The following is a 21,800-nucleotide window of genomic DNA, read 5'->3' on the forward strand; positions in this document are numbered from 1 at the left end:
ACTTTTATGTCAACAAATAGAGTTTAGATCTTTCTGTTGGGAAATAAAATGTATCAACCATGTGGTTGAACAAAGTGAATAAATAAAATATTCAATTAATGAGCCAACAGGTGTCATAGTAATAGTAATGTCTGATGCAGTATTGGTTTTTAGTTTATATTTCTGTGTCTGGGATCACAAGACACCACTATTTTACAAATCATGCATCTTCCAGTAATACATATACAAAACATATAGAGAAGTATGTGGAAAAAGAAAAGAAACACAAAAAAATGAAACAATACAAAATAAAAATCCCAAATGAACTGCTCACAGAAAAGAAATTTAACATATCTACATATTATCTTGATAAAGGGCTTCCCCCCTCTTCTCCCAGGCTTTCTGTAAGTAACTGACTAATTTATATGTTTCACATGTGAACAGCCAACAGTCTTTGTGCATCATCCATATTTATAAAGTCAACATCTACTTTTATCTCACTAAACAAAGCATTGCACAGTTCCCAATAAAAAGGACAGTAGAAAACAAAATGAAACTCATTTTCTATCATTTAGACAAATCTGCTTTTCTTCTTCTAGATTAACATAACATCCAGTTTCAACAGCCAGTGGAATAATACCAAATCTCAGCTGAGCACATAGAGATCTTTGCTTTTTAGACAAATAATATAGAACATAATTCTCAGTATCATATTCAGTTTTTATCATCGTACATATACACAGTTTTGATTTAGTCCATAAATCATTGTTATAAATAATAATATTATACACAAATCCAATTTACAGCTGAAGCTTAAGATGCTCAAGTACCATGAATGCTTTTTATATACTCCACTTTAAAGAAATTGATTATTTAATTCAATTTTTACATGATTAAACTGAGTTTGTGCAGACGGTCGGCAGGGGGCGCTCGGGAGTCACGTGGCTGCCGCACATTGAAGACGCCGTAGAAGAAGAGTTAGTATTGTAAACACAAGGATATGGCTGACGAGAGGGGTGGAGGTGAAGACAACATCAACGACAACATGGGGAACCAGTTACAGCTCTTACCAGGTAACAGTTCAACGCACAGACAGAGTCGCAGCTCCGCTCGGCGTTTCCTCAGAAAGAGCGTTTATATTTCCATTCAGCTAACAGCTAGCTACCATTTCTTCACAACAGGCCACTTGTGAGCCTCTGCTTTCGCTTTCCCCTCACTTTTATCCCCCATTTAACTGATCATGTTGCAGCTGTAGTTCGTTTAGGAGCCGCTCACTGTGAGCTAAACTCCTTTTGTGCTTGCTGTGCCATGACAGACAATGAGGAGGAGGAGGAGGAAGAGGAAGATGACATGGAGACTGAAGACCGAGACAGTGAGGAGGCAGAGAAGCCCAGCGTCATCACCTTTGACCCCAGTCTCCCCACGTCACATGCTGTGAGTGATGCCGCAGCTGTCCTCTTGTAGTTCTTGACATTATTTACTGCCACACGTGTGTCAGACAGCTGTGTTGCAGGTCTCTGCAGCTGCTTAGATCCTGTTTTGTTATGTTAACTCTGACCCTTGTGATGGCAGTACCTGGGCTCAGACATGGAGGAGTTTCACGGCCGCACAGTCCACGACGATGACAGCTGCCAGACCATCCCTGTGCTGCCACACACGGCCGTGATGCTGGTGCCGGGTCAGACGCTGCCTCTGCAGCTGTTCAGGCCGCAGGAGGTCAGCATGATGAGGAGCGTCATCCAGAGAGACCGCACCTTTGCTGTGCTCGCACACAGGTACGCGGCTACTGATGATGTATCATTTAAAGGGGCGCTCCACTGATTTCATACACAAAGATCAGTTTACGACTCATCATGAGGAGTACTACTAATGTCTTCTGTGACACCGGAGGGAACTTTTTAAATGTCTGATTATGTCATCATGGAGTTACCTTACCTGGAGACCCCTTTTTTAACTGATTACAAACAGGAGATGTGGAGTTTGAAAGATCTGGGTGCTTACCAGGCTTGCTTGGTTTATTTTTTTATTCTGTCTCATGCCAGTTCCCCCGACCTTACAGAAGTAGAATACTAAATCACTGGAGTAACCCTTTACATTATTATGAAATTTTAATGACTTTATTTGATGTTGGTTTCTGCAGCGATGCAGGCGAGCCGGAGGCAGAGTTTGGGACAACAGCTGAAATCTATGCATATCGAGAGGAGCAGGAGTACGGCATTGAAACTGTCAAAGTGAAAGCTGTAGGGAGGCAGAGATTCAAAGTCCATGAGATAAGAACACAAGCAGATGGGTAAGTTGAAATTGAATCATAAACCATGAACCAAAGGTCAGGACTTATTGCTTGTGCACATGTGAAGAGAGCTGCCGTCCCGAATAAAGATGTGCACATTGTGCTGCAGTTCTCAAATGAACTAAAGCCAGAGGCTGTATGCAGAAATCAGAGCCCTGCGGGTATTCTTAGCGGTTAGTCAGGGACTGATTCAAAAAGGAAAATAACATGAATGTAATTTTTTATCTGTAATATTATATTAACACTGTTTAGAATGAAAAACAGCACTCTTTGTACCCTAAAACTGAGATTGCAGTTGCAAACATTTATTGAGATGTTTTAAGTTGATGTAAAAATGAAATCTAACTTTCAAGTGTCAGTGGTTTATATATGTGATATATATTTATTCAATGAAGAGGACATCACATCGGATACTGGTTTCTCAGGTGGTGCTGTCACAGTTCACAGCTAGAGGGCAGAATTACACTTTTTACAGTCATCTTCCAAATGTGATCTGAAATGAACATAGTTTCCACCATGTGTTTTTGTGGAGTGTAACTCGCATTCCTGCAAATATGCACATTTTAAAAATAAGATTAATGATTGTGTCTTGTGCTCTTATACTCTAACACTCTCACAAAGAGGTTTAGTTTATTTTTAATCATTCTTGGTGCTTCCTCTTGTTGAAGGATACAGTAAACCATTGCAGCATTTATGGAGAAAAGCTGCCCACTTAACTGTAATGGTCATACTATAGATCAGGATTACTTATGTCCTCCGCTGCACAGGAAATTATGCTCTACATCCATAAAATTGAGTTTTCATAAAGACATATTTCCGTCATTTGCAAGTTGCTATTATATAACGCACACAAATTGCTCGTCATAATCCCGTTGACCTCTTGTTGTACTGCAAGTGACTCTAGCAAGTGTAACATTGACGCTATCACTCACTTCAGTGGCATCAGCGGATGTGCTTCATTCTGAGGTGATACATACCGAATATTGATAGATACTGCATATTTCTGTACAATTCTCCTTTGGGTAACATGTCTACAACATTTTTAATTGTTGAATGTTATTTATGGATCACTAAGCCACAGAAATCCAGAAGCATCATATTAAAGGAGCAGTTTTGCAGATTATTTTTTATCATATTGATAGAGATTAAATCGAGGTCCCATATTGAATATTGTCATTTTGCAGGATGAGAGCTCATTTCATTTTGGAAAATGGATGGCTGTAACATGTTATATGGGCAAGCCTGAAGGTGGTTTTGCATCCTCATGTGGTCTCATGTGGTGTTCATTGGTGCATGCTTGTATGTCTGGACTCCATAAAGTTCACTTAGTGTCTGGTTGAGGAGCTGGCAGAGAAAATGAACAGGCGGCACATTTTTATGACCATCTTACATTTACAAACATCCTGCCATATGCTTGATAACATTCAGCCGGCACGCCATTTGTTTAATCTGTTATTCATCCGCTCGGTTTCACTCATCTGCTTGCCTTGCTCTGGTTTCTTTTGTTCCTCTGCGTTTGTCATTAGCTCCCTCTGTTTCTCTCCTCAGGATCAGACAAGCCAAAGTACAGATCCTTCCAGAGAGAATCCTTCCTGATCCGCTGTCTGCCGTGCAGCTAACGCCCCTCTCCAGGCTGCACATGCACCCCTCCTCCAAACCCCCGACTCAGAGCTGCAAACAGGCCCAGTGCTGGTGGAATAATTACCAACAGGTCAGACATACTTGCACGTAAATGTGCTGTAATTGCAAGCATGACTTTCTGCTCTTGTGTCCTTTAAAATTAGATTAAATTCCATCACAAGGCAATAAACATTTGTCTTTTATGATGCTCACAAGTAAAGACCTTGAATGTTGTTGTCTTGGCCAGAGGGTTTTTTAATGCTTGAAACTTTAACAGTGTTAATTAACAGCTGCCTGTATTATCTGCTTACACATAAAGTATATATAAGTATATATAAGTAAGGTTTCTGCAGTCATGTGAATTCTAGAAAAGTGAATGAGGCCTTTAAAAAAGTTGTGAGACTTTGGTTTATATTTAATCAACTTGTGAGAGTAATTTGAAAAAAATAGCAAAAAAAAAAAGATTTAAATTCAAATTCAAACTGGCAGTGGTTGCTGCAACAATCATATAACAAATGTTTTACTGTTATAGTTGAAAAGTTTAAAAAAAACTTTGAAAAACGTGATTTCGTTTTTTTTATTGACTTGTTTGCTTTGTTAATAAGAAATGTAATTACATACTATTTATATGCCAATGCAAAATATTTAGCATGTTGTGATCAAGTTCATTTGACGCTATATGGCCAAAAGTATTTGCACCGGTCTACATACTTTTGGTCTGGGGCTGTTTTTCATGGTTTGAGTTGCCGTTAAGGGAGATCTGAATGCTACAAACATACGGTGCAGTGGTATTTTAGACAATGGTGATTTTCCAACTTTTTGTTCCAACTGTATTTCAACATGTGACTTTGTACACAGGCGCATTTTCTCCTATGGGTGTAATAGTCAGATGTCCACATACTTTTGGTCATGTTGGTTATCAGTTATGGTGATGTGAGAAAGAAAGGGAAGAGTAACTGTATGGATGTTTTAGGAAAGAGTAACCACTGAACTGTGGGTTTAATTGACTAATGGTCCGCCTGTTGTTCATCAGAGGAAGTTTCACTGTGCCACCCTGACGCCATGGCCACCCTGGGTCTACGCACTCTACGACTCTGTAAGCATCTCAGCCTGCGACACTGCTTGCTTAGTGCATAAACATCACATAAAAGTGAATGTAAACCATGTTTTCTCTGCTTCCTGTGTTTCACCTCGCAGGAGTCGCTCATGAACAGAGTGAAGAAGCAGCTCCACGAATGGGACGAGAATCTGAAGGATGACTCTCTCCCCACGAATGCCGTAGGTAAGCCCCTGCTCCGTTTATTACAGATGGATCGCAGATACGCACACGCACGCACACCTTCGTCTCTCTGTTTGTGTTCCTCGCGCTCTCTTTCCTTCCTTCCTTTCATCCCTCCCGCTTTTCACCTCTGTCTGGTTTCTGTCAGACTTCTCCTACAGAGTGGCGGCCTGTCTGCCCATAGACGACGCTCTGCGGCTCCAGCTGCTGAAGATCGGCAGTGCCATCCAGAGACTTCGCTGTGAGCTGGACATCATGGACCGGGTAAGTAAAAGGACACCGCTCACCCCGCCCACGGCAGCCTTTCAGTCTCCTCTGTCATTGTAGTCGCAGCATCGTTTCCCCTCGTGGTTTGATTTGTGGGATAAGATCAGCTGCTCCTCCTTGTGTTGTACTGTGTTCTTTGGTGTATTTAAACTTCCATGTCAGGAGCTAATTGATGTTTTGTTGCTGCAGTATCCCAGACTAAAGTTGACCTTAACAACCAAATTTGTTTGAAAGAAGTTTAGTATAAGCAAGTAGCAATGAATTGTAATAGATCAACATATGTTGTATGTTTTGTGGGTGTTTTCCAACAAAGCATCGATCGTTCAAACAGCAGAAAATTGTTATTCATAGATATTTAAGCTACTGCAAATTCTTCTTCAGCTTGTTCCTGATACATGATGTTTATATCTTAAAGGGTAGATCCTGAGACTAGAGGTAGTAGACAGTGTTGAAGTACTTCTTTCTTTATCTTACCTTCCTCACATCACCACCAACATCCATATTTTAATATAAACAGAACAAAGCCATCTGGCCTCTGTCTTCCTGGTTTGCATCAGTCCTGTGTGTCAGGGCGTTCATGGGTTGTTCTTAGCTTTGCTAGCGAGGCAGCTTTAAGGAAGGCAGCGTTGGTCGGTCGGTCCACCGCTTCGGTCTGGCCTGAAATATCTCAACAATTATTGGAGGGATTTCAGTGTTAATTTTAACAGACATTCATGTTTCCCCCAGGATGAATTGTAATAATGTAATAGTGCTTTCCACCACCATCATCGTCACAACAAAACTGCAAATGCAACTTGAGAACAAAGCAGTGTCAGGAGGGTAAAATACCCCCAAAGTTCATATTTTAAAATTTAACAATAATCCCTTTGAGTTATAAGACAGTTCAGGAGGACTGAACGATATAACACATATTGAATACATTTCTTAATAATTCGACAATGTTTTGGTGCCTGCTGATGCTTTCAGCAGATGTTTAGTCTCAATATAATTCTGATAAATAGTCAATCATAATGTGAATTTGATGGTCAGACAGGCAGAGACCTAGAACAGTTAGAGTATTAAAGTTTGGCCTAATGAGCTTTTGAAAGTGCAAGAAAATTGATCAAAGCCAAGGGATTTTATTAAAAAAAAAGCATTCAGTTGAATGTCACAGCAACAGTTTTATGAAGACTCCTGGGTTAGAAAGGCGTAATGCATTAAGCTGAAAATACACACACACACACACACACACAAGCTCTTTGCTGTAACTGGATGTGTGAAGTGCTTCTTAAATGTGTCAGCCCATTATCACAGCATTTCCTCCTGTATGATTGAAGATAATAATCCTCCTTAATGTAGCGTCTCACTGGTTACATTGACGACCTAAACACCCGTCATCCGGCCTGTTGCTCTTGTGCAGGCATAAAGGATTGGATGTATTATTATAACATTGTCACTTAGTGAGAACAGTGAGAACACCCTACAAAGTGAACTTTTGACACGTATAATGTATGTCGTGTTTTAATGTCATTATTTCTCCTCCTCAGTGCACGTCACTGTGCTGTAAGCAGTGCCAGGACACAGAAATCACCACAAAAAATGAGATCTTCAGGTGAGGACTTTCTCCAAAGTTGTGCTATATATAACCGTTTGAATACAAACTAAGAAAATCATTGGAATCGATCACTGTGAATATTATGCTTGGTGTTGCACTTTCTTCACCTGTCAAATAACGTAAAGAATGAGCTGAAAACGTCTGAACAGTGCAGGGAGTTGTGACAGCAGTATTCCTCTCCCAGGGATTCATATGATTCATTAATAATGATCAAAAATATCACTTAATGGAGCCAATTTGTCCTTGTTGTTTGTACTTTTACTGAAAGACAAACACATTTCAGGCTTTAAGCATTTCACGATTGATTTTTTTGGTTTTATCGGAAAAAACAGAGCGATAATGTAACAAAAACCCCATAAAAACAGCCTGACTGGTACTTAACCAGGAACAAATCTGCCTCTATATATAATTGCTTTTTGTATTTTTGTAAGTAACTCCATGACTGTAATCACTGTAATTATTAACACATCAAAGTCGATGCTAGTTTGATGGTCTGGAAGAATAAAGTCTGGGGTTACATCATGAAGATAAGTGGCCCTGCTCTGCACCTCCACAAGCAGATACTGTTATGTAATGTAATTTTCTAACTGCCTGTGACGTGTGATGGTCAGCGTGTTTGTCCGAGAGTGACACACAAAACCTGTAACACTGATGATGAAACTGTCCAGACGCTCACTGTACGTTTATGTGAAAAGTGCATTAACGTTTGTGTCTTAGGACATCCAGATAATCTGAGCAAATGAGTGATGATGTGTTTAATATGATTTCTGGAGCTAGACACTCAGAAGGTGCGAACTGTTAAAACACACTTCCTCTGACTAACAGAACAACATATGTAGCTAATGCATTTTCAGTCAGGGGCCTAAACCAGAACCAGAGTACAGTGAATAGTTACTCGAGAAGCCAACCTAAATGGAAATTTTTGGTGCTGATTGTATTTTAAAATTGTGTTTTTGGGTTGTATTTTCTGCGGAGACCTGTGGATTTAAGTAATTATGTTGTAAAACATTTTACATCCTTAAGTCTTAGCTTTGTAGTTCTGTGTTATATTCACTTTATCACTACACTGACAGGTTCTTCCAAGCCATTGATGAAGAGAATGTTTTGATGTGTGAAATATGTTTTGAAGTTTACAGGTTGAAAATTTGACTTAAAGGTGCAGTGTGTAGAATTTAGTGGCATTTAGCCGAACGGACTTGGCAGAAATGGAATATAATATTCATAAGTATGTTTTAATTAGTGTATAATCACCTGAAAATATAGATATAAGTATTGTTGTGTTTTCGTTACCTTAGAATGAGCCCTTTATATCTACATAGGGAGCGGGTCCTCTTACACGTGGCCCGCCATGTTGCATCGCCATGTTTCTACAGTAGCCCAGAACAGACAAACCAAACACTGGCTCTAGAGAGCTTCTTTCGCATTTTTCGCAGCCACTGTAGGTTTCCTACATGCTGGGAAGGTGAGGGGTATTCAGTTGGTTGTAATCTGCAACCTCACCACTAGATGTCACTAAATCCTACACACTGGTCCTTTAAATTTTACCTGAAATAGTTTGAGTTTGAAAAAACATTTCCACATTGTTATTTAGTTTGACAACACTCATAACAAAATATTTTGACTACCAGACAGTCAGGGATAGAATGATGAAGTCCTGGACTTATTTCCATCGTTATCCCAGGTCCCAACACAGAAGCTGTATGATGCCTCTTCTTAGGGAAATATTCTTCCCAGAGTGGTCATGTCATGGTGATGTTTTGTGTGACTCTACAGTTACCTTTTAGGCACATAATCCATCTGACATACAGTACATGGTATTTTTGGAAACACTGTAGTGTTGATAAGAATCTAAGGTTTGTGGATTTGAACAGTGCTTGACTGTGCAACATGAGTTTGTTATAAGAACTCACTGGTTGGTTCAGAAAGACTGCAGCAGTTACATTTACATTAGAAGATCCCCTCCAAATGTGCTTAACAATGTAAGTGATGGGGACAAAATCCACAGTCCTCCTTTTGTTTAAAATGAGTTTAAGATCTGAAGATAAGATCTGAGTCAGTGAAATAAAGTGCATATTTTTCAAAGTTTCAGTCTTTTTAGTGATGGATTCCTTCTTTGTGTCTCATCAGACAGTGTTTTCCTTTTCAGCTGCAGTGGAAGGATTGTAACAAAAATTTGGCACTAAAGCGGCAGTAACTTTGAAAGATGTCCCCTTCATTTGACTAATTTTGACAGCTGAACCCTTATATCATTTTTGCATAGAAGGAGGGCTGTAGATTTTGGCCTCCATTTTTTACAATGTAAGTGACAAAATCCATAGTCCTCCTTTATTTGAAGATAATATGAGGCTTCAGCAGTCTGAGTTACTCAAATAAAGTTTATCTTCCTCACTTAGTTTTTTTAGTGATGAATTCTCTGTTGACAGTGTTTTCCTGTTCAGCTGCAGTGGAAGGATTGTAACAAAAAGAGGGAATTTGGCTCTAAAGAGACAGTAACATTGAAAGATATTGACTTTATTTGACTAATTTCGACGGGTGAAGCCTCATATTAGCTTTGTCCCCCGTTTCTTACATAGAATGTGCATTATGAAGGGATCTCTTAATGGTCAGTAGGAACAGAAGGAATATAGGATATATATATATATATATATAAAGGAGAACAGCAAGAAAAACGAGTCAATGTTTGTTTGGGCACCTGACTATTGTTTTAGGACGTCCTTTAAGTCATAATCACTGCTGATAACATATTCCACCTGCTTCGTCTCTCTCTGCAGCCTGTCTCTGTACGGCCCCATGGCTGCGTACGTCAACCCTCATGGTTACGTCCATGAAACCCTGACTGTCTACAAAGCCAACAACCTCAACCTGGTCGGCAGGCCATCCACACTGCACAGCTGGTTTCCAGGGTAACACTGTTGTACTGATGGCATTGAGCTCACACTCCCTCTTCTCTGACCTATCAATAATACAAACACATACAGTGTATAGATTGACTCAGACCTCTCACTGTGCTTTTCACCACTTTCATAAATGCATCTTTTTAAGTGAGATTGCACTGGAGGTCTGAAACACGCTCTAATACCATATCTGGTTTAGCTGTAATCCATAGTGACACTGTCCGCTACCTGAAATCGAAAGCTTTTGGCCTTAATTTGTGGTGTCATAATCAATAGTGTCATTTTTTAAATCAATGGTGCTTGTCTTCCTCTCTTCTTAGTGGTCTAGGTTCATTGTACAACACCAGGTTTCTATGGAGAGCAGCATTAGCCTCTCCTAGAGTCTCTGTTAAATGGCACCTAGTTTGATTTCCTGTTACATGATGCATTTCTATTAGTGTTATTCTATCACTGGTCTGAGTTTGTCTAGTTTCAATAACTCCTTCAGGACTTTATGAAATGTAGAGTTATTTATCTGCATATTTTTCAATTCACCAAAGGAATTGCATCACTGATATTGACAAAAGTGTCAGTTACGGACTTTTAGGTGTTCATATGAGCAGTAAGAAACAGGCTGTGATATTATGGTAAAGTCTGTGGCTTGTTGCTTCTATAAAATACCAATGTAAAGACTGTAATATTTTGTATAAAATACAAACTGTATTTTTAATGAAGCATATACCTGTATGAATAGGTTATTTAAATTCTTCTTCCTTGAGAGGATCTGAATGACGCATTTAGTGCCAGTATGCGTTGTGAGTTATGTGTTGCACGTTAATATTTAAAACGCTTAAATTAATACCACAAACCAAAGATACTCAGGTTACTATCATAGAAATATAAAGAAACCATTTTAAGAAGCTAGAATGAGATAATTATAGTATTTCTTCTTGAAAAATGACTCAAAACGATTAATCGATTATCAAAGTAGCCGGCGATTAATTTTCTTTTGATCGACTAATCGTTGCAGCTCTACTATGTTGAGGTTTTAAATTCTCAGAAGCTCTGAAAAGTTTTGTCTTCTTCATGCAGGACAGCAGCTGTAATTAGCTTGAATTCACAGCATGTACAGTTGATTCCAGTTGTGAACTCTGATATCAAAACTCTCCTGTGGCACAATGAACTTCTCTGTTGATCTATATTCCAAACACTCATAGTGTCTCAACATGGCTAAAAACTCTACTTCCATGTCTGACTGAGATGTTTTTTTGTAGATGTTTTGATGCTTTTTTCCTACTATTGGAGTCTTTTGTAACTTCTGTGAATCCAAACAAACCACAGCTGCTGCACAGTTAGCTGCTACGGAGCAAGCAACAAGCTGTTGAGTCTATAAGGGAGTATTTGATAGATGAAAGACAGATTATAAGTGTTGTTATCCTTTAAAAACTTCAACTTTAAGAAAATGTCATCCCCCCCTTTTTTTTTCTCTCAGGTACGCCTGGACAATTGCTCAGTGCCGAACCTGCGGGTCTCACATGGGTTGGAAGTTCACGGCCACCAAGAAGGACTTGTCTCCGCCTCGTTTCTGGGGTCTGACTCGTTCAGCGATGCTCCCCCGCATCCCCCAAGGCAACGGGGACGAGGGGAGGGAGGGCTCTCGCCTCTTCTGCCTGTGATGTCAGACCATCATTTCCCCTCATTAAAAAAACAAACAAAAGAAAACAAAAAAAAAAAACCGCAACCCTCCCCCCAAGCCTTGATTGTCAGCCGCTCTCTGGCTGCGATTACTTTTAGTAATCAATGCATCACACCCCGCCTGTCACCCCTGGCAGCAAATCCATCATATTAATGGAAAGGTCATTCAGCCTTTAAATGGCACTCAAATGACAACAGGTCGCAGGTAGTGATTGTTCTTAAAGGCTCTTAAATTGTGGACGCAGCAATGAGACGACTCGGCGCATTGTGAGAAAGTGAAAAAGAAATGGACAGTAACAGATTGAACAGATTGATGTCATGACACGTGATAGTCCTAGCATGCAGCTCGCTGATCTGCACCCCTGTCCAGCTGTTTTCTGGGTCACTGCAGAAGCACAGAAACACAGAAGCGATGCTTAACGCATTATGCTTTTTACCTTTCAGCTCCTTTCCTCTGTGTGATGGAGAGTGTGACTGCATGCAGTTGACATAACAGGCTGCTTCAGCCACTTTAATCTGTTGTATAACCAACCACTCAATATAAATTCACTTGGCATTCAGATCCTCTGTGGGTTTCTCAGAAGAGTTTTCTGATGTTATCTAAGCTGCCGTAGGTCAGTGGAGGAAAACGTTGGCGTGAAAGTGCACTCATGTATGCGTAGACCTTTGATGACAGCGGTTGTTTTGAATCTCGAGATTAAATTGGATGTATTTTTGTACGCGAGAAGATGGGAAATTAATATACTCATTCATGTGTGGAAGTTATGTGCTTTTTATTATCACACCAGTTTTTGTGTAATAAACAACACACTGAGGAGACAATGATAGTGTGTAATACACTTGATATAATCGGGTTTTGTATTCCACGAAGGCTCATTGTCTTGTCAGATAATGTGCTTCAGGAAATTAGCATTATCTCTGATTGCACAGGTGCCTAATGGCAGACCGTTTTTTTTTTTTTTTTAAAAAAGGTCAAAGCTGATTAAGACAGAGAGCAAGAGGAGCATTTACCCCTTCTTCATTTAGTTCATGTTGTGTGGCATGTTAAAATGGTGTGCCTATGCTCCAGCTCAGTGTCTTCTGATTAGTTTGATAAATCAGTCAACCCCAGACGAGAATGAAAGATTGTAAGAGTGACGATAAGATTTAATTGTTTAAGTTTTTCAGGATTCTCTTTGGTTTGTAGTGTCACCGTTTTCAGGATTTTACTTCATGCGAATTTGTTGCAAGGTGCTGGCTCACGTTTGTATAAATGTAATTGTAAATAAGAGGCAGTTATAGCGTTTGTTGCGTAATATAACTAGTGCTCTACTGTGTGTAGAATCCGGCTCTTATTTCTCTTTGCTCTTCATGTCACAGAGAGTTTTCAGATTTTTCTTTTTTCATCAGTAAACAGAGTAATTGAACGAAACAAGAAATCTTCTAGAATGTGAAGATATTCTTTTGAATTAAATGTTTTTGGGTGTTTGGTTAAAGAAATAGTTTGATATTTTGGGAGATGTGCTTGTTTGCTTTCTTGCTTGAAGTTAGATAAGAAGTTTGATACCACTCTCATGCACATATCGTCAGTCAGCAGTTGCTCAGTGGCTCAGTCCAAAAGTAACTAAATCCACCTCCCAGCACCTCTCAATATTTCTAATTAACACGTTATATCTTGTTTGTTTGGTAGCTACAAAAAAAGTGAGACACCAGGACATTACTGCAAATAATACATCCCAAAATGTCGAACTATTCCTTTAGATGGGAGACACCTTAAAGGATAGGTTCACAATTTCTCAAGTCTGCCTTAACATTCAGATGCCCATATGAACACTGAAACAGGTTATGCTGGCTGTAATCATTCCTCCTGTTCATACTGACCATTAGAAGATCACCTCCAAATGTGCCTTCAATGTAAGTGATGGTGGACAAAATTCACAGTCCTCGTTTTGTGTAAAAATATGTTTACAAGTTTATATGAAGATCAGATCTGAGTTAGTCAAATAAAGTGCATATTATTCTTTTTAGTAAAAAATCACCTCTTTGTATTTTGTCGGACAGTTCAGCTCTAGTGGAAGGATTGTAACAAAATGAGAAAATTTGGCTCTAAAGAGACAGTAACTTTAAAAGATATTGACTTGATTTGACTAATTTGGACGGCTGAAGCCTCATATCAGCTTTGTCCCCCATTTCTTACATTGAAAATACGTTATGAAGGAATCTCTTAATAGTCAGTATGAACAGCAGGAATGATTACAGCAAGAAAAACATGTCTCAACGTTCATTTGGGCACCTGACTGTTGTTTAAGAACAGACTTGAAAAATTGTGAAGCTATCCTTTAATATTCCTCATATGACATCACCACCATGTCATGGGTGTTCAGTTTTGAGTTGTGTTGACAATAGCTTGTGAGAAAATGGCTTGAATTTTTTTTTTTCCATGCTGAGTTTGTCTAGAATTAAATCTTTTTATTGATGTTCATATTTTTGTGGTAGTCCCTTTTAAACATCTGAAAATGTGAGCTTCCTCAGAAGTAGCTTCTGATTTTGATGGCGTTCATTTCCTTATTATTTATCTGCTGGACCCCTCAACAGTTTCATATCATATTATCATCTCATTTTGTTTCATTAAAGAGAGATTTCACCATAAAAATAACACATAAAATATAAAATCATGTTTTGATTATATTCTGTCATATCACTGGTTCAGTGTTCACCAGACTGTCAGACTTTGACACACACCCAACAATAATATGGATGCTTCACTGAAGAAATCAATAACCTGGTTCCAAAAAAGGTTTTTGTTTGTTTTTCCATGCCGTTCAGTGTACCACAGAGTAAAATAAACATGCAGTTATCCTGTGAGTCTCTTCTGATTTAACTCTTGTCACCACAGATGCTGGACATGTTCCAGCAGGACAGTTGAGGCAGGGAGTTCATCAAGAGTCCTAATATTGATAATTAAGACGGCACTCCTGTGTGTGTGTGAGTGTGTGTGTGCGTCCGTGTGTGCGTCCGTGTGTGCATGTGCATGTGCAGGTGTGCATTTTTGTTACCTCTTGGGGACCTCTTCAGGTATAAACACTGACCTTGTCAGGACCAGTAGTCCTCATGGGGACCAAAGCCTGGTCCTAATGAGGCAAAATGTCATTTCTGAGGTCCTGGTAAGGATTAGGGTTAGTGGGTTAGGGTTATGAGTAGGGTTAGGGTTAAGGGGTTAGGGTTAGGGTGTTGATACCTGCGACACTCGAGGCAGGGAGTTCATCAAGAGTCATAAATTTGACAGTTAAGACAGCACTCCTGTGTTTGTGTGTGTATGTGTAAGAAGCTATAGTCCTCATAGAGTTTAGCTTTAACAAGCAGGTAAAAGGGTTTATGATGTGTCTTACAGATAAATCAACATGTGCTTTCATAGTGTTTTTGTGCTTTCATGTGTCCGCATATAAAGACACTAATGCATTTGCATTTTATGAATCTTATGTGCAGACACGTGTGGACTGAGGATTATTTGTATGGTTGCACGTTGAGGGTCTAACAAGTCTCTGTGGGTGGGAAAAGAGCCATGCCGACCACCATGCCTCATTGATGACTTGAACGTGAGTTTCCATCAGAGAGGAGCATTTGTATTGAAGAGGTAGAAAGGGTTCACAACTCGTGACTTCTCATAACTCACATGTGACTTCTTGAATCTTGCTTAGTCTTCCACTTCCTCAGGTGTAAGGAGTCATTTTACATTGTAGGATACGATTCTGTGCCAACCAAAGAAGCCACACCTGTTTACTAAGTTTTGGCGGGGTACAACATACAGTATATGTAATACATGGCACTTTATTCTTCGCCTAGAAAACAGCAGTTGACAAGACAATCTCTGTTCAAGGTCGGTTTACACACTTGTTCTGCTTTCAACAATATCAGACGTCAAACTTAAGCCAACCCAGAAGAGAAGTTCTAAATGTGCTCAGAATAATGCAAAGTTTGAACATCTACGATTCCACGACAACTGAGCAAACTCGTTTGTGTTGCTGTTGAAAGCTCCAGAACGAGCGAGTAAGTGAACCTTGAGTGACTGTATATGTTGCTGTGGACTAGAACAGCCTCATGTATGTGTGATGCAAAATGTTTGTTAGTATATTCATTCATATGGGGGCGTGTGTGTGTGTTTAAGTGATGCAAGCGCACATTAGGGTTCATTATTTTCAATTACAGTCAGTGAGCATGTTGTACAGAATGTCTGAAGCTGGTTTGATGTAATTATTTGGGCTTATGTAATGTTCCAGTCACAGCTGAAGATGTCTAAAAATAGTGTAGTGCAACAATTCACACAAATATTTAGGTGTTGCACCTGTTTTTATCATACTTTTGTCCAGCAGCCGATCATGTGTATAATATGTGTTTATCTGAGGCGGCCACAGAAAAAGGTAAAATTAGTTAAAATTGCGGAAAAAGATGTTTTTAGATTAGCAACTGACCCGGTTGTTGTCTGCTTCACAATTAGTCATCATACATATTTCTGATCATGCAAAACACAACTCAGCAATATGGTTTTTATAAGTGGGGTCTCAAGTAATTGGAGTAAGTGATGTTGAATAATGATAATTATAAGCACTGATTAAATTAAACTTGGCTATATTAAGATAAGATGAAACATTATTAATCTCTGCAGGTAAATGAGGTAATTGTGGCATCAAACATAAAGGGAACATCACTTTCATTTAGGTGTGAAATGGCTGTTAGTCCATTTAGTTTGATGAAGGAAAAAGTAGAATCTGTTAAATCTGACATGTATGTTAAGTATTGTTTTGGAGTGTAATATATAATAATTATGTACTTCTAAATAGCACCACAAAGACTTAAAGGTGATGCAGCTGCAGGGGTCCGATGAGGGTATTGCAGGGAACAGGTTTATGTTTATGGCCTGGTCAGCGTCTCCCTGTTTGGTCAAGACAAGAGTGAACCGTGTCGGTGAACAACAATAACGTTTAATGAAATCGTTGAGCACACACAACTCAACAGTAATACACTTGTCTTCACTTTTCATTACACTTTTACACTCAGTGAAGAAAAAATAACTGAAAAGGTGTTCAGATATTCATCACTGCGCTCCTCAATTCTAAGGCTCCTTAGTAAAATTGTCTTTAAAAAAACAAAACAAAACAAAAAACTACTTCAACTCCCCCAAATCATTTGAAAACTTTCAGTGTGGAACAAACACAAAAGCTCAAGTTATTAAAGTGAACAGAGCAGAGAGTGAATGAGGCTGAATGGAGACATTACTGGAGATGTATGAGAGGTTTGCCATCTAACACTGACTGATGTGAACTTCACATCAAGGCGTCCAAATGACCAAAAGATGCAGAGTGATATGTGGCAGGAAATATACAGTATATACATTATATCATGTATTATAAATATATATACATTATATAATTTATTATAAATATATATACAGTATATACATTGTATCATGTATTATAAATATATATACATTATATCATGTATTATGAATATTTATACAGTGCCAGTATAGGACAGGACACAAACTTTTGATTTGTTCTGTTCTGGTTTGACAATATACTGTACATATGCATTATATAGATGTATATACTGCATGTGTACAGTTACAAAATCTCAGACTTCCTGTCGTCCTCTGTGCAGTCCTGCCTTGTTCATATCCAACATGCTTTTGTCAAACCACCCACATCATCAGAAATGGAATAGTTCACAATGGATATCAAAGGTTATTTACAACAAGTATATTTCTTCTTGAAGGTTGGAACAAATACATTTTATTTAAAAGAGGACAGTGGTCCCACTGATGTGCAATGTTAAGAATGATTAATAATAATCATAAAGATGTTGCAAAGCTCCAAAGTAGCTCTTAAAACTGGTGACTCATAGCGACAACAAGAACAATAGCACCGCACACAGTAAGACGTTTACATAACTGCAGGATTCTGTGTAATCAATAAAAGTTCAGATATTCTCATGAATCTCATTGTATTGAGTCATATTATCATTCTCAGATCAAACTAAGACTGTTGCGGCTGCCACAGTGACTAACAAAAACCTTTCCACAGCTGTGATACTGACTGCTCTGTTGGCTGCCGGTATTGCACTTATTCCTGCTGTCACACAGGCAGCAGAGCACTAATGACCTGCCTCCAGTCTGGGGCATAACGGAGCACTTGTTTCCTAAATGTCCAAAATAATGACTGCAAGAAAATGATGGCCATTGGACAAGGTATTGATTGGAAAAATGTAACCAGTTAAAAGCATTTTTATCCAGACTTTGCACTGTGTGTGTGTCTGTCTATGTAAGTGGGTGTAGTTGAAAGTAAATGGGTCACATTCCACGCATGTGTACTTTCTGCATGTATAACTCAACATTTTTCAGGCTGTGACAGGTCTGCGTGCCGTTCCTTCAGTGTGAAATCCTTCATCCTGAGTCACTCAGCAGATCATGCACATACCATGTGTGACATACTGTATACCAAGTTTAAACCTGGCTGATTTTCATTACAGTAAACTGTGAATTACATGGAAAAATGCTTTCACAATATAGAAAATGTGCTCCTCCTCCGAGAAATAATCTACACATTAATCTCAGGTGACTCATTGAAAAGTACCTTTAAATATTACTTTCACATAAAACATTTTTAAAGACTTTGTCGTACATAAACTACATTTGATAACATCCTTCTGGAAACTGACAAAATGCTTCTAAGACTTGAACTGACTCAGTGACACTGAATTAGTGACCAACTCTGTGGCTCAGAGTATTTTTTGTCTAAGTATGTGTTACTGAGCTTCATTTGAAGCCAAGGTTGATATATTTATACCCTTACTAACACATGTGAAAAGTGACAAAGCAGTTGTGAGAACATGACTTTATTCCACAACACTTTCTTTTGTCACAGAAGAAGAATATTTAACATATTTTGCAGTAACTCAGTGACCACAGTGAACATTTACAGAAGTGACAAACGTATTTCACTATCTTTAAGTAGCTTACAGCAATGTTACAACAGTTTTTTGGGAGGCGGGCACATACTGCACTGCATACTTTCTTTTCTCTGTTATTCAAGAAAACACATTTGTGCTTGCTGACAGCTTCAACTGCAGAAAATAGAGCTACTGTGTAGATGCAATATATCCTGTAGCTTCAGGTTTCTGAACTTAACTCTAAAGACTTAAGTATAATTTTATATGCTACAGTATATGTGTATTGGCCAGTTTGGCCAATACAAATACAAGTAACATACAAGTCCAAACCCACCTTCTTTTAAATGTGAGGCATGTCACATCAAACCTGTCCCAGTCAAAACAATGTGGTGATATGATCCACACCAGCAGTTTACTGTATCTTTTTCTCTACTGGTGCTTTACCAAAGAGCATTGGCACTGCAGGCCATCAAAACTGCACCCTTTGTTCATCAACATCCAGCATCTGGAGCGCAGTTCTCACTCATGGGTACCCATTTCTGGTTTGCTTTTGGTACTAGGACATACCATATTTTCAAATGTCAGGTACCCATATAGATAGTCTATAAGTCTTAATATCTTCACATCTGCTGCTCAGAGGAATAGTCGTCCACATGCAGACAGAGCTCAGAGGCAGTTCAGCAAGGCGCGAAAACTTCGCGCCGCCTTTTCCTGCAGGCTTTTACATCTCAAGGTTCAACGGGGTCCCCTTCATTTGGACTCGGAGACATTTTTGAAGCTCATATACAATGTGCTGACCAGCGTCGCCTCTTCGTGCATTGAATCCTTACCGTTGGACTGCCGCCGGCACAGGAGCGTCACCAGCCTCTTGGGAAACTGGCCGCTGAACAGGAGGTATATACAGGGATTGGCGCAGCTATTCAGACTGGCCAGCAACATCAGGATGGTGAAAGTCGCAGCTGGAATGACAGCAGAAGCGCACCGCGTCAGAAGTTTGCAAACAAGTGTCATTTGCCACTTATTAATAGATTATGGTGTTTGTGCGTAAAGACACCTCTGATGTTACATAAAATAAAATAAACTACACCAAGGCTTGATTTTGATTAACTAAAACTGAGCACCAGCCACAAATATTTGGTGACTTACTTTCTTTTGGCGCATCTGTGTCCCAGGCGGACCAAAGCTGGACAGTGAAGAAGGGGGACCAGCAGATGATGTAAGCCAGCACTATAACCACCGTCATCTTCAGCGTCTTGACCCGGGCCTTGGACATGCCGGCCACGCCGCTGGCTCTGGACGGCAGCGGGAGAGCCACGCTGCACTGCTGCTGAGTTTTTTGGTACAGGTTGATCTGGATGGCTCTGCAGATGCGCACTTGGCAAATAACAACTGTAATAACAGGTAAAATGAAAATGACCAGCGTGGTCCAGGTGATGTAAGTCTTCAGTCCCCATGGCTGGATAAACTTGGCCCAGCAGTCAAACACGCCGGGTGCCACCTCGACCTGTGAGAAAATGAAAATCTGTGGCAGGCTGCCCAGCAGAGAAACCCCCCACGCGACGCACACAGGTATGTTCAGTCGCGTGCGCGTCCGCTGGAACTTCACCATCGGGTTGCACACAGCTTGGTATCTGTCCACTGTCATCACCACGATCATATAAGTTGAAGAAAACATGCCGAGAACTTGCAGGTACTTCACCAGGCGGCACATCAGGTCCGGCCCGACGAATCTGTCCGTGATGTCCCACATGAGCTGCGGACACACCTGGAAGAAAGTGACCACCAGGTCCGCCAGACACAGGTGAAAGACGAAGACGCGCATCCTGGTCACCTGTTTGCGCTGTCTCCACAGGACGACCAGCAGGGTGGTGTTAAGGATGGCGGCGCTGACGAAGATGACACTGAGCAGGGCGATCTCCACCCTGGCCAGACTCTCGTCTCTCGCCACGTCCTCCGTATCCGTAAAGTCACTGTCATTGAGAGGACGCATTGTGTCTGGGTGCCGGTGATACTTGTCAGACTTGCAAACTTGACCCGGCAGGCTGTTGAGGAATAAAAGAATACTTAAAGTTTGCATTTTCCAAAAGTAAAATATATTCTGAAAACTTCTTTTACCTAATTTGCTGTATTATTTCGACCCTACAACATATCAAAAGGCAAAACTACACTTGAAAACTGTCACCAAGACACTTTATAACACACATCTCGACCTACCGTCAGGAAACAGGTATGTGTCAAATGCGATGAATGTGAATTTCAGTTTCTGAGGTTGGTCGATTCAGGTTGGGGGAATAATGTCTGGAGCAGCAGGTGGTCTTTTGCTCGGGAAGGTCTCTGCAGCTGTGTCCCGGTGTTTTATGTGAAGATGACACCTGGGTGGAGCTTACATTCATCCAGTACTGTGACTACCAGACATGTAAGTCTCATTATACTTTAAAGGCGGAAAAAGCCTTTACCAGTGCTCATTGACTTTATGCTCACAATGGAATAATCTACTTAGCAGGTCATTGATATTGACTTTTAAATTACATTTTAATGTTATGATTGAAACGTCCAGAACATCTAATAAATGGACCAGAGGAAGTTCAACCAGGGTCGCTTGATATAATATAATAAGGATATTTTGTGCTTTAAATACTGTATGTTGATAACCTATGTGGTGGCACAAGGATACAGATCCTTTACTTAAGTAAAATAGCAATACCAGAGTGTAAAAATACTCGATTAAGTTAAAGTACTGCATTCAAAATAGAGAAATATTATCAGAGAAATGTACTTACGGTAGCCTATCAAAAATAAAAATACTCATTATATAGGATAATGGCCCCAGAGTTTTATTATTATATACATTTTATTACTGGATTTTTGAAAAAGGCTACTAATACATAAACGTGTAAGCTGCATTTTAATGTTTTAGTAGGCACTTTATATTTCACTACACAGCTTAATTTTAACAATTCATCATATATTATAAATGAATTATGTTTTGTAGATATGTAAAATATTCGTTTGCAAGGTAGTAGCCCTGGTGCATTTGTCAGATTAATGTAGTAGAGTGAAAAAAAAAGTGTAGCATTTGCTTCTGAAATGTAGTGGATTAAAAGTAAAAAGCTGAAAAAAGAAAATACTCAAGTTAAGAAGAACTACCTTACAAGTGTATAGTAGGAAAGGCTGGGGGCGGTTGCAACATTTTTGCATTTTGCTCAGTTACACTGAAATTATATACATTTTTTTTCTTATTTTTTAAAAGCATATTTTTATCAGAGTATATGAAACCGAGAT

At 39.5% G+C, this 21,800-nt stretch overlaps 2 protein-coding genes across 3 annotated transcripts; one reads left to right on the plus strand and one right to left on the minus strand.

The window, feature by feature from the left end:
- The first annotated feature begins 794 nt into the window (after positions 1 to 794).
- Positions 795 to 12,583, plus strand: crbn (cereblon). The gene is made up of 11 exons (XM_042406784.1): positions 795 to 1,052; positions 1,295 to 1,413; positions 1,552 to 1,754; positions 2,120 to 2,269; positions 3,818 to 3,980; positions 4,923 to 4,985; positions 5,087 to 5,171; positions 5,317 to 5,432; positions 6,962 to 7,026; positions 9,801 to 9,932; positions 11,395 to 12,583. Exons 1-11 carry the CDS (start codon positions 980 to 982, stop codon positions 11,576 to 11,578), a joined length of 1,353 nt encoding a protein of 450 aa, XP_042262718.1. The 5' UTR covers positions 795 to 979; the 3' UTR covers positions 11,579 to 12,583.
- A 5,892-nt stretch (positions 12,584 to 18,475) lies between these two features.
- LOC121892310 (vasopressin V2 receptor-like) lies at positions 18,476 to 21,751 on the minus strand. Of its 2 annotated transcripts, XM_042405302.1 has the most exons (3): positions 20,733 to 21,751; positions 19,665 to 20,560; positions 18,476 to 19,477 (listed from the first exon to the last, which is right to left on the minus strand). In XM_042405302.1, exons 2-3 carry the CDS (start codon positions 20,506 to 20,508, stop codon positions 19,269 to 19,271), a joined length of 1,053 nt encoding a protein of 350 aa, XP_042261236.1. In that variant the 5' UTR covers positions 20,509 to 20,560; positions 20,733 to 21,751; the 3' UTR covers positions 18,476 to 19,268. The 2 variants fall into 2 exon arrangements, with proteins under 2 accessions (XP_042261236.1, XP_042261227.1); XM_042405293.1 differs by having other exon boundaries at positions 19,665 to 21,751.
- Positions 21,752 to 21,800: the final 49 nt, after the last annotated feature.

Source organism: Thunnus maccoyii, chromosome 3, assembly GCF_910596095.1.
Source record: "Thunnus maccoyii chromosome 3, fThuMac1.1, whole genome shotgun sequence".
Classification (NCBI taxonomy): Eukaryota; Metazoa; Chordata; class Actinopteri; order Scombriformes; family Scombridae; genus Thunnus; species Thunnus maccoyii.